The sequence below is a fragment of the Ambystoma mexicanum genome, chromosome 3q (assembly GCF_040938575.1).
Source record: "Ambystoma mexicanum isolate Mex_15411 chromosome 3q, UKY_AmexF1_1, whole genome shotgun sequence".
In the NCBI taxonomy this organism is placed as follows: domain Eukaryota; kingdom Metazoa; phylum Chordata; class Amphibia; order Caudata; family Ambystomatidae; genus Ambystoma; species Ambystoma mexicanum.
In genome coordinates this window covers 183751426-183764083 of record NC_090926.1, presented here as the reverse complement: position 1 = coordinate 183764083, position 12658 = coordinate 183751426, and the positions used below count along the sequence as shown (strand labels likewise).

General features: G+C 50.4%; 1 protein-coding gene across 1 annotated transcript in view; it reads left to right on the top strand.

The window, feature by feature from the left end:
- LARP4 (La ribonucleoprotein 4) overlaps positions 1-12658 on the top strand; it is a 615863-nt gene that overhangs the window by 129484 nt on the left and 473721 nt on the right. The window contains exon 4 of the mRNA XM_069653450.1: positions 1340-1427. Coding sequence (XP_069509551.1) covers positions 1340-1427 — 88 coding nt within the window. The remainder of the gene's footprint in view (positions 1-1339; positions 1428-12658) is intronic.

The following is a 12658-nucleotide window of genomic DNA, read 5'->3' as shown; positions in this document are numbered from 1 at the left end:
CCAATTTCCATTACTCCATTTTTGGGGAAGCTCCTGGAAAAGCTGTCCATCTCCCAGCTTAACCTTCATTCCGACTCTGTTGGCTCTCTCCATGACCACCAATCTGGATTCAGAGCTGCCAGAAGCACAGACTGCTCTCCTGAACATCTGTGAAGACATGCTCTCCAACCTTGACTCCAACATTCCCTGCGTCGTCCTCCTACTTGATCTCTCCTCTGCTTTCGACACGGTCAACCATAACATCCTGCTCAATTGTCTGTGACAACCTTGGTATCACTGATCAGGCTCTGGTCTGGCTTACCTCTTTCCTTTCTGATCGACCCTCCCAGGTACAACTGGGGTCCTTCCTATCCTTTATCTCCCTTTATATCTGCTGTGTTCCCCAGGGGTCTAACCTCTCGCCCTGGCTTTTCAACCAATACCTGACTGCATTTCCATTTTCTGCTCAAATTTCATGTGCCATACTGTGACACCAACTCATCTTCAGTCTTCCGTCAGACACCTCTTCTCCGTCCCTCATCTCCAATTGTCTAAGCGCTATTCAAAATTGGTGTACTGCCAACAAGACTGAGATCCTACTCATTGATAACACCATCACCATCCTTTCCCCCTCACTCTCTGGCTGGCCTCCCTTGGCCCTCTTCCCCCTACCTGCAAGGCTAAGAATACACTGTCCTTCTCTGCACACCTGACGTCTCAAAGTCAAACTTCTTACTGCACCTCCTTAGAGGTACTCTGTCTTTTCTCTCCTTCCGTCAGAAGCTCACTGTCTCCCAAGCTCTGGTTCTCTCTAGGTTGGACTGCTGTAATATCCTTTCTAACCTGCCTCCACACTCTGTCCTTTCCAACTAATCCAGAACAGGACTGCAAGATTTGTCCTTGGCCTCAAGCCCTGGGGTTGTATCGCCAGCTCTGAAATCCCTTAATTTGCTCCCAGTGGATTACATTTTAAAACCTCTGCATTGTCCACAGCTTTCTGGGGCCTGAATGCTACACCTCTACAGTTGGATTGTCTATCGGCCCACCTGTTTAATCCTAGCACCACAGCCACACAAGGTTCCTGACTTGGTAGCATTTAAGATCATATTTTGGCTTCAGTGTTACTTCTAACTTTTCTTGCCTTCTTGGTTCCCCGAACTTCATATTCTAGTGGCTGTGATGCAAAAGTATGTTAGCATTGAGATATCTATGAACTGTCTTAAGACCATGCTAGATGCCTATAGGACCCAGATTGTTTTGTGGAAAGAAGTCAATTTAGCTTCACAATTCCTAATTCCCAGAATGAGATGCAACACAAACTCTTTGCTTGTCTTCCTTAAATTCGTCCCTTTTTTTTCAGGTGAAGGTAATACTGCAGTTACTCCAGCAGTTTCTGAAGAAGATCTTCGAGAATGTTTGAAGAAACGGCTAGAATTCTGCTTCTCGAGGTATTGTAGAACTGATATTTGTTGGCAGAGATTATACTTGGCATTTTATAGAACTTGCTAACTTTTTAAAGCTTCCTGGATATACTGAGCTAAAAAGCAGCATCTGAAGCAAAATGTTGCCTTTGGTTGTCGTCTTTGCAGCCAAATAAATGTAAATTTGTATATTTGTCTGTTGCAATCATCATTTTGTTACTGTTAAATGGGAGTAGCAGATCATGCCATAGGGGTTATAATTTATAGTTGATGGAAGATCAGGAATTGAACCTGCAACAAGGAGCCAATACATAGCTTTCTGCAAATCTAACATCAACATAAAGTGCAAACCTAATTTCTGGATTTATGACCCCATATGCATTAAATATTGTATAGATGCGTCCTAATGCATATTTATGCTGTCCCAAATGCACAGTTAAATTAATCAGTTGGCAAGAGGAGCCAGAATGAGTTCATGGTCTCAAGCTAGCCAGGCTCTTCTAGGCTACAAGCAGGAGCTAATGCTCCCAGATTCCCTCAATTTTGAAACCCGAAGATTAAACATAATCCAAAGCCTGGGATAGCTTCTTTAGAAGGTCTAAACCGAGCCACTGAGGTGTATTGTAGTGCAGGACACTTGCAGTCCTGAACAATATTGTAATATAGAATGTGACCAATGCAATAGGAACATAGGTTCTCATGCATATAAAGGTGGAGGATAGTTAATTTCTTGAACCTCTCAGTATTGCATAACACTAGCAATCTTTCAACCTAACCACCCTTGGTGTCAAACGGCAAGCCCATGGCCCGTGGAAGGGGGAGGGTGGGCCCGAGAACAGTCTTGGTGTCATGATGCAAAACAAGAGCCATAGCACATCAGCAGTCCACTGCAGTCTGGCTCCTCCTTAATTACCTGGTCATTTAAGAGTCCATAGATTCCGTAGTATGGTCTGAAGAATACCCACGATACTTGGCAATTTTGGTCTCCTTAAGTATTGCTGTATTATGTTGTGCATGTTCGTTTATTTAGACTGCATTTAAAATGTATATAAGCAATGTGTTCCTCAGATTTCATATGGAAAATATTGGTTATCCCTTTCTACCTAAAGCCTAATAGGTCATCTGGCAAAGAAACTAATCACTCTTGATTTGGGCCATATGTTTGAAACACCATAAGTCTGCCTGGTCCCCTTTCTTCCATGCTCTTTGGATGTCATCACCAGTGCATGGTTCTCAGAGGAATTGATATTTTATTTATACCTTGCTCGTACACAAGTGTTTCAGAGCGCGGCAAGCGAGGGAAAAGGGAGTGAACAAAACTGCAATCTTACTAGGCCCAGTGACATTGAGAACGCGCAAGTGCATGAGAGGGGGAGGGGGAAAAGTGCATTGAAGGGTAGAAGTGGAAAGTGCGAAGCAGAGGAGAAACGGAGAAACAATTTTCAAGTGCTTGATTTAAGGCAGCAGACATGGTAGGTCTGATAAGTGCAGTAAGAAAAGGGGGGCTGTATGGGTAAAGATGCAGACCCCCAGTGCAAGGGGTAGGCCGGAGGCACTGCAGCAGTGCGGGAGGGTGGCAGGGTGAGCAGGTACTTGGGCCCAGGGGACAGAGGGTGGCCAGGTGCATGGTGCCAAGGGAGCAGATCAGCAGGGGAGAGGGGGAGCGAAGGCAGAAGAAAAGAGGGAGGTCTTGAGGTGCTTCCAGAACCGGAGATGGTTCTCCTCGTTTTAGAGTGGCAGGGAGGCTCTTCCATAGGGAGACCCCAGCCGAAGACCGATCCATCCCAGCTTGTTTATTTGAAAAACGACTGACCCTGAGGGAGTTGGAGGTAGAGGAGCGAAGAGCTCGAGAGGGGAGTTATTTGTGGAGGGATAGCTGACAGTATTTTGGACCCAGGCCCCAGAAATCCTTGTGGACAATGTAGAGGGTTTTGAATTTAATCCTTGCATCCACTGGGAGCCAATGGAGAGATTTCAGAGCTGGGGAGATACGATCCCAGGGCTTGATGCCAAGGACAAGTCTCGCAGTCCTGTTTTGGATTAGGTGCAGAGGGTGGAGAGTAGAGGCAGGTAGATTTGGAAAGAGGCTTTTACAATAGTCCAACCTAGAGAGAACCAGAGTTTAGGATACCATGAGCTAATTATAATTAGATGATTAAAGTAAGGAGTGCATTTGTCAGATTACTGTGTGGCAGCAATTGGAGCTGTATGGTGGCTATTTTCAAACGCATTGTTTTTCATTTTTGGTTGGACCTCCCCATTTTCAGTGTTGCATGTCATGCAGTTATCGTTTTTTCAGCTCTGTTGGGAGATTATTCCTAAAGTCCATCTGGCGGTAAGACTATGAAATGATCCCTTTCTATACAGGTCCCCAACTCTTAGTGCAAGTCTGTACTACCCAAAGGATCCTTCGATGCGGATTTCAGCGCCACAAACCTTTCCTGTTTCTCCACACCCCCTAACCTAGACAGATCACTCGACAATCTTCTCCTTACCATCTTCACCCCTGACCACCTCCCAGGACCATGTCCGGCCTCCACAAACTCGGCCCCCCCCTCGCTCCCAGTCCCCTGCATTTCACTCTCAAATGTCATGATCACCCCAGACCTAGCCAGTTCACTCAACTGCCTTCCAGTACTCTCCCTCTATGAAGGCCACCCCTTCCCCCATCTACCTCTTTGATCACTGAATCTCCAGTGCCCTCACACCAGCAAAACCGACCCCTCAGATCAGGCCCCACCCCTAAATTGTTCACCACCCACCTCCAATCGATCAAAACTCTTAACACATCTGTAACAGACCTGGAAAACCAACCCCCCTGTTACTCACTGTGCCATCCACAACACTGGTACCGAATTCCTCCAAGATAAACTCACATGCTAACAACCCTCCAATAACCTCAGATACAGTGCTGCACTTCTAGTTCTCCTCCAATCTAACTGCACCAGGCAGGGTGGATCCTCGTCCACCAAGCTCCCACCATCTGGAACTCTCCCTCTTCATATCTGCCGCCTTGATAACCACCTCTCATCCAGAAAGGCCCTCATCACCTGGTTTTTTCCTTCGTCATCCTGAATTCCTCTTCCTCACTATCCTTTGCTCCTCACACACATTGGCCCAGACCTATCCAACACAAGCAATTTCAGACCACAACAGATGCCGTCTGTTTGCAGTGGCTCACTGTGATTGTCATACCCCCCCAGGGAGGTCAGAAATGGGTTGTACTTAGATGGATTTTGGGTTTTGAAAATGTGACAGTTGTATTAGGATTGTCCTTCTGTGCTTGGAGATCCTGTTAAGGTAGTTCATGACTGTTCTGCGTACGTCCAGTATATGAAGAGCTTGTTCTTGTGAATTTTGAATTGTTTTGAAAGAGTTGGTAGCTTAAATTGGGGTAGGTTTTGGAAAGCAACATCGTGTTAGGACAGCCTTTTTTATTTTAATGCACTGTGACGAAAGGTTTGGATACTGAAAGCTTGAAGCTCACTGATTATGCAAATTGATGTAATAAGTTAGGTCTTGTCTGTGCATTTCAAAAGCTGGACCCATCAGTTTGCTTAGCACAACAGCTAATGTTGAACTCCTTCAATGGAGGCTTTGATAACTGGCATTCTGCACCAGATACTTTTTTGAGATGTGTAAGCAGACGGTGCCGCCAGATCAACCTTTAATTGTAAAGTAAGCCTGACTCTAGTAAACGAATGTCTTATAACGGATGCAATCAATAGGATGGATGTTGATATTTTACACCATATGCCAAATCTCTTCCACTTATTAAAGTAGCTGTGCCTAGTGTTTGGTAATGCTTTTAAGATCCCAATGCATTATTTTGATAACATTTAGTTGACCAAAATCTGTGACCTCAGGTGCAAAGCTGCTAAGGTGGAAATATGTGGATGTAGGACCTGACATTGACGATAAATGCGGAGTGTCAACTTTATTGGCAGGCAGACGTCTTCAGGAGGTGAGTACCATGTTTGCCATGCCCAAATTAGTGCAATGAATATCATTACCCCTACCCAGAGGATGGCGAGACCCCCTCGATCACCAGCAAATTAGCCATACCTCGACGTGCTGTACACCAGTACCAGGGGACCTCGAGCCTGAGTGCTGTGCATCTTCTGAAGTCCGATTGTCGCTGAAACTTTGGATTCCTGCTGGACCTCGAGAGACACAATTAGAATGCTTGAAGTCCCATCACCAGATTAGCGAGGAGAACTCGACCAGTGACAACCGCCGTCCTGGTACCTGAAATATGGTTCCAGAGCCGCAAGAAGCACCCAAAATTCCTTTGAGAGCCTTTTCTGTTGACGCTGCTGCAAGTTGCCATTAACAGTATTTCCCCTCCACGACCAAGAATCCAGTGACTGGGTCCTGTGCTGTTGCATTGTAAAAGCGCCATTCTTCAAGCGTATTTACTGCTGAGGTTCTGTGTTGACTTGGGTAATACTTAGTCTTGTGTCATCCTGTGTGGAAGATTTGTGTGTTTGGGGAGTTCATCCATACTGTTCGCCCAGGCTTAACGCTGGAAAGGCTCTAGGTTGCCTTCTACAAAGTCCCTGAACACTTTCTATTAACTCTGAAGTATGTACTTAAATGAGGAATCCTTTTTGAATTTACTTTCCTGCAGCTGGACCTCACCCTGAACTGCCTTCTGTTGCCCTCTAGGCCATTGGTGTCCCTTTTCTGCTTCTGGGATCACTCATGCCCTAGAATAGGGAAGGACTTTAGTGTCGGTCTGTCTTGGAATTATAACAAGTACTAACTTGCTGGTGTAATTGCCTCAGAAATGGAATACGTTACAAAAGTGTACTAAAGTGCTTACTTACCTGTGAATTGTTTGTTCGGGGGAGTTTTCCTAAAGTCCTACTGTCAGTTATACTTTAGTGAGCTATCTCAGTGGTTTGTAGATCCCCCCCCCCCCTCCTGTTAGGGAGAATTCTCTGTTTAGGCTGAATTTCCTAACCTAGTGAGTCCCCCAGCAGCTTTGCTGGATTTTTGGGGTTTATTTTTTTTCTCCTGCCAAGAGTGAGACTTTTACCCTCATTCTTGGGCATGATTTGAGTGTGTTTCTTTGACTCTAGATGTGTTTAATGGGCTATGGGGTCTTTTACCTCATAGGGCTTCATGTGTTTTTGTGATGTTACACAGCACTCTCAGTGCAGTAACACAGGGGTGTCATAGTGACCCCCCAGTATAGACTCCATACCCTGGGACTGACTGTCTCCCAGGGCATGTAAAGTCACCATTGACTTTACTAGTCTTGAATTCTGAACAGAACCAGCACAAACCATCATATTGTGGACGTACTGGCTGGTGCAATTCAATTGCCCTGGGGGGGTCTGTTAGTCGAGGGGGCACGTTTCCGTCCCCCCTGATTGGAGTTTTGGCTGATGGCAGTGGATACTACTTTTTATATTCAACCGCGAATATTTTTCTATGGGATTTTCCCATTGTTCGAGGCTACTATCTTTATTTAATTATGATAGCCTCGAACATACCGCCGGTTTATTTAATTAATAATAATTCTCCGGTTCGTAGTTTTTGCCAAAACTCTGTTATAAAATGGCGTTTGTGTTCTCTTCTGTGACTCCAACCCAAGTCGAGCACTTTGTTCCACTTTTTGGCGGGCTTCTCCACAGAAGCCCTCCAAAGTGGTGCCCCTCTGTCTGGGGTACTTAGGAGGGGTGGAGGGGGATTTAGGCACCCTGGACTGTGTTGCCTAGGCAACACAAGTTGCACTCCTTCCTGATTGGCACAAGTGGTGAGCCGGCCAGCTCACCACTTAGCATGTTTGAGTGACAGCTAGGCTGAGTGAATGGGGATTTTCTGCATAAAAGCAGGGCTTTGGGTACTGGAACTTCAGAAGTCGCCACAGGACCTAAGAATCCGACGAGGGAGAAGTTGAGCCGACCTGCCACGACGACACCACCGGTGGAGCCCTGCTGGACCATCTCACCACTTTTCCCAACGACGGGAGATCTCCCGCCGGAGAGTCTTCTTCCTTTGACTGGTGGGGATAACCAGTTTCACCGTCTTTTCGCCTTCCCGACGCATCTCGTGGCCGTCTTGCCCGTGCCCCGCACCCCGGCAACCGCAATACCACATTTTACCACAACCGTGAAATAAAGGGTACTACCTTTAACGGGAAAACTCTGCGGCTGGTTTCTTCCCTGGCAGTGCAACAACCTTCAGCTTTCCGCCAAGTCGAGATCTTCTCTTCCCCTGGACGACGCCGAGGCTTGCAACCACTGCCAGGAACAACTGCCACCGCTGGAGGATCCTTCCCACTTAAGGTACCGTGTTCCGCCTGGCTTCCCTTGCCACCAACTGTACGGGGTAGATTTAGCCCCCAGCTTTCGAACCTGGGTTAGCTTGGGACACCCTGGCTAAACTTTTCGAAGCCTCCCTAAACACTTTTCGAACTCCCTGCAAGACTTTCTAAGCCTAGTGTAACTGTGTGATCTTGGGCGCATTTGTGCTCTGCTCTCTCCAAGAGTGGGCCCAGCCTATGGACTTCGGCTCACAAGTGACTTTTTGCTCTTCTACCTTGCTAATAGTGTTCCTAAATCTTAGAGTGGTGTATCTTTCCATATTCTGTCTTTTTCCCCTCCCTTTTTCATAAACTTATTGGAGTGCCATCTATAGTTAAGCACTCACCTCTGTATGAAAATAAGTGGTATTAACTAAGACTTATCAGATAAGGAATAAGGGTTGTCTATATTATAATAGTAATTGTGTTTAGAGTATTTTACAATAAGAGTGCTGGTGTGTTTCAAACAGTGTTTTTAAATAAATAATTATATACTTTGCTACCAAAGCTCTGGTCAGTGTTTGCTTGTATAGTTGTGTCTGAGTGCCTATTGTGTATACTCTGCATACTGCCTAACTCATCTTGAGAGAAGTCTGACTGCTCAGCCACAGCTACCAGGTAAATCTGGGTGGTACAGACTGCTACCAAGTGGGTTTACTACTAACACCTGTAGTCCTAAATCTTTTGCAGTGTTCCCTAAGGGAACTGCACAGGTTTCTGCCTAACACCCCCCCACCCCCTCCCCAACTGTTGGTTTCAGTCTGTACTAGCTCAGGACCTTGGTAGTGTGGCAGAGCAGTCACTTCTCCAGCATGGGGTCTGGCATGGATTCACATGCTCATGAATATTCCCCGTCGTCAGGCCGCGAATCCTCGGTATAGGAAAAAAAATCAGTATCAGTTTCATTTCTGATCTCTTTCTTAGTAGTAACCAATCACTGGTCTCTGGGTCATACTGCCCCCAGCCAATGACTGCCCTCTCCCTAAGCCCCGCCTCTGGCAGCCATCCTCAGATTTTTACCGCACGTTCAAGTGTTGGGAGTCCTCGTGCTGTAGCTCTCGAGCTTTTGCTGCGTTTTCGCGCTTTTTTCAGGAGATTGTTCTCATTTTTCGGTTAAATAGAGCATCCAGCTACACCGTTTCTACATCCGATCAATGGGGATCCGTTTCAGAGTTTTCTACGCCCCTCAAGGGTGAAGATTTTGTCGAGTTACGCTTTTGGAGGATTCCAGAAGTTCCAAGGCCTACCCCGGACATGGCCCAGGAGAAAGGAAGCTCGACGCCTGGGAAGCTGTTCAGGACCTGCCCTGGATGCCAGCTTCAGAATGTTATCAAGGAGGACGAGCATTCGTTATGCCTCTGTCTCCATGAGGACAAGACTCGCACAGAGAAGGACTGTGCGTTTTGTGGGAACATGTCGGAGCGGACCATGAAGGATCGCCACCTTCGTCTCGCCAACTGGCTGTAAGGGAAGAGCCCGTCAGGCGAGAAGAAGAAACAGAAGTCCGAGCAGACTTCTAAGTCCTGTGAGGGCGCCCCCGCGACGGGGGCCCAACAGGCTAAGCACCGCGAGTCCGCGGGCACCGGGAGCGCCGAACGGTCGGGCTCCTTGGCTGCCAGGCAGGGTGCATTCTCCCCGGCGCCATCAACCACGAGCCAAAGCTCTGGCTCGGTTAAGAGGAAGTCCGAGAACCCGGCGAAGCTTCTGGAGAGGCCCCGGTCGATCTCGAAGATGCCGGCAGAGGGGGAGCGAGGCTCGGAGACCCCCGCCCCCCCACCCCCAAGGTGAAGGCCCCAGGTGTCCAGAAGGTGATGAAGGCCTTAATTCACCCTGCTAAGACCTTGATTGAGGACGTTGCAGCGGCCCTGGCTCAACCTGTGGAGGCTACACCAGTGGAGGTGCCCTCAGGACCCAGTCTCACTGCCACCGCGGAGGGGGGAGTCTTTCAGGCCCATTGAGAAGACCCCCACGAAGTCCTCGTTGGAAAAGGTGGGGGAGGAGCTGGTGGCCATCGTGGATACGGACACGACCTCTGAAGAAGAGCTCATCGAAGTCGGGGAAGAGGCCCAGCCCATCGGGAGGGATCTCGACGAGGGCGACGAAAGCGACGGGGTCGCCGACAAGGCTCCTCAAGAGCCCTCGCGCCTGTTTCCGGCGCCGCAGGACACTTCGGCAGCCATTTTGTCAGCGATTCAGTCCTTAAGTTCGGAGATGAGGACAAGGTTGCCCCTCCCCCCGACCCTCCCCCCGACGGAGTTACCTGAGCCAGACCCGATGGGGGAACCGGAGCCAGGACCTACGGAAAGTCCACCGCATAAGAGGACGCTGCATCCTACGCCACCTCTCCCACCTCTGCGGCCTGTCCTGCCTTCCCCCGGTCTACTACCCACGGGGTACGGACACGGCTATGACAGGTACAGGTGACGACGGAGGCGACGACGGGACGTGTCCACCCGTCGCCCCGCCCAACGAAATTGGATCCTTTCATGCCATGATTTCCAGGGCATCCGAGCTCTTCCAGCTCTGCCCAGAAGAGCAGGAAGGATTCCTTTACCAACGGCGCGAGGCTAAAAGGAAGACGGTCCTCGCCGTACCGCTTCTTGATGACAACTGGGATGAGGGGCTCGCCCTCCTCAAGAACCCTGCCACGGCGCCGGCAAAGAGGGACCGGTACGAGAAGTACCGGGTCCCCGACGCTGCCCCCTTTGTGCCTTTGGGCACAACCTACCCCGGATTTGGTCGTCTCCGCGGCGGCAAAGAAGAAAGCTGCGGGGGCATTGGCCTCGACATCGACTTCCCTGCCGGACGGCGAGGGCAGGAAGCTGGACACGATGGGACGACAGATCTCATCCGCAGCGACGACTATCAAGGCGGCCAACGCCCTGGCTATCGTAGCACGCTACGACAGGGAGTTGTGGTTCAAAACCGCCCCTCTTTTGGACTTCCTTCCGGACACCAAAAGGGCTGAGGCCCTTGAAATCCTACAGGAGGGTGAGATTGCTTCGGACCACGCCATCACGGTGGCAATGGACATCACCGACACCGGTTTCCGTCAGTTGGGCAACAGCGTTTGCTTGAGACGACGAGGATGGCTCAAGGCCACGGATTTCCGCCAGGACGTACAAACCAAGGTTTTGGACATGCCCTTCGACGGGAACAACCTGTTTGGGAAGGCGGTTGATGATGGCCTGAAGGGACTCAAGACAGAGACTGCCCGGGCACTGGCAGTGCTCCAACGACGGCCGTCCTTTCGGAGCACCGGAGGCAGACAAGGTGCCTCCAAGGGATCCGGCAGTGGCTCCTCCACGTACCGCCAAGCGGCAAGATCTTCGTCCCAGGAAGCCTACAGTGGATGCGGCAAGTCAGGTGGTGCCCGTCGTTGACTGGGAGGTCAAGGAGGCAAGGCGGCCTCCAAACGAGATTGAACTGACCGTGGGGTCGGGCCCCCGCCGAAGCACCCCGGTGGGAGGCCGGCTGGCGAGGTTCGTCAGCGTGTGGGAGTCCATCTCCACCTACCGTTGGGTGCTGGACGCCCTGGCCGAAGGGCACGCCCTCGAGTTTTAGAAGTGCCCTCGCGTTCCACCCGTGGCCAGGAAGGAAAATCACGTCCCTCAACTACTGTTGGAAGTAAGGGCGATGCTCAAGAAGGGTGCCATCGAGCTCGTCCCAAAGAGGCTTCGGAGTTTACTCAAGGTACTTCCTCGTAAAAAATGAGACAGGAGGATGGTGCCCCATCCTGGACCTACGACGACTGAACAAGTACATCAAGGCACAGAAGCTCCGTATGGTCACCCTCCAGCACGTGCTGGGACAGCTGGAGGAGGGCGATTTCCTTTCGTCGTTGGACTTGGAGGATGCGTACTTCCACATCCCCATTCTAAAAAGACACTGAAAGGTCCTCGGGTTCCTGGTCCAAAAGCGGCACTACCAGTTCAAAGCCTTCCCGTTCGGATTGAAGTCGGCACCCAGGGTGTTCAAGTGCCTTGCACCGGTTGTGGCGTGGCTGCGCCTACAGGGATCCACGTTTACCCCTACCTGGACGACTGGCTCATCCGGGCAAGGACAAGGGAGCTCACCATGGAGCACACTGCGAAGACCGTCCAGCTGCTCACGGACCTGGGATTCTCCAACTTTCCAAAATCCCACCTGGTTCCGTCGCAAGTCGCCATGTTTCTGGGAGCCAAGCTCGACACAGTGGCGTGGCTGGCCTCACCGTCGGAGGAAAGGACCAGGACCATTCTGGGCAAGGTGCAGCGTCCATCAAGTCCCTCCTCGGGATGTTGTCCTCCTGCATCTATCTCATGAGCCTGTGCACGCTCCGATGCACTCTCTGCAAGAGTTCCTCGACGCCCGCTGCATCCAAGCGACGGGCAGCTTCGAGGACAGGATCCCGCTCAACGAGACCTTCCGATGACCGATCCGGTGTTGGGGCACCTGCGCTCATCTGACGGCGGGCACAGACTTTCAGACCCCATCCCACCAGATAACGGTGACGACGGACGCTTCCCTGGAAGGTTGGGGAGCGCACTCCGGAGATCTTCACGCGAGAGGCCTTTGGCTCCCGGAGGAGAAGTCTCTCCACATCAACATCTTGGAGCTCCGCGCAGTGTTCTGGGCCCTTCCTTCCGTCCCTCAAGGGCAAGGTGGTGAGGATCTTCACCGACAACACCACCACGATGTTCTACATCCAGATGCCGGGCGGAACCAGGTCCCCTGCCCTATCCAAGGAAGCCCAGGATCTGTGGCATTGGGCCGTCGCCCAAGGGAAGTTTCTGGTGCCTCTTCATCTGGCAGGAATAAAAAACACGATCGCTGACTCACTCAGCAGGGAGCTGCGCTCGTGCCACGAGTGGGAAATACGCCAGGATCAAGTGGGTCGACTCTTCCGAAGATGGGGCGAACCCCAAATCGATCTCTTCGCGACGGTGACGAATTCCAAGTGCCG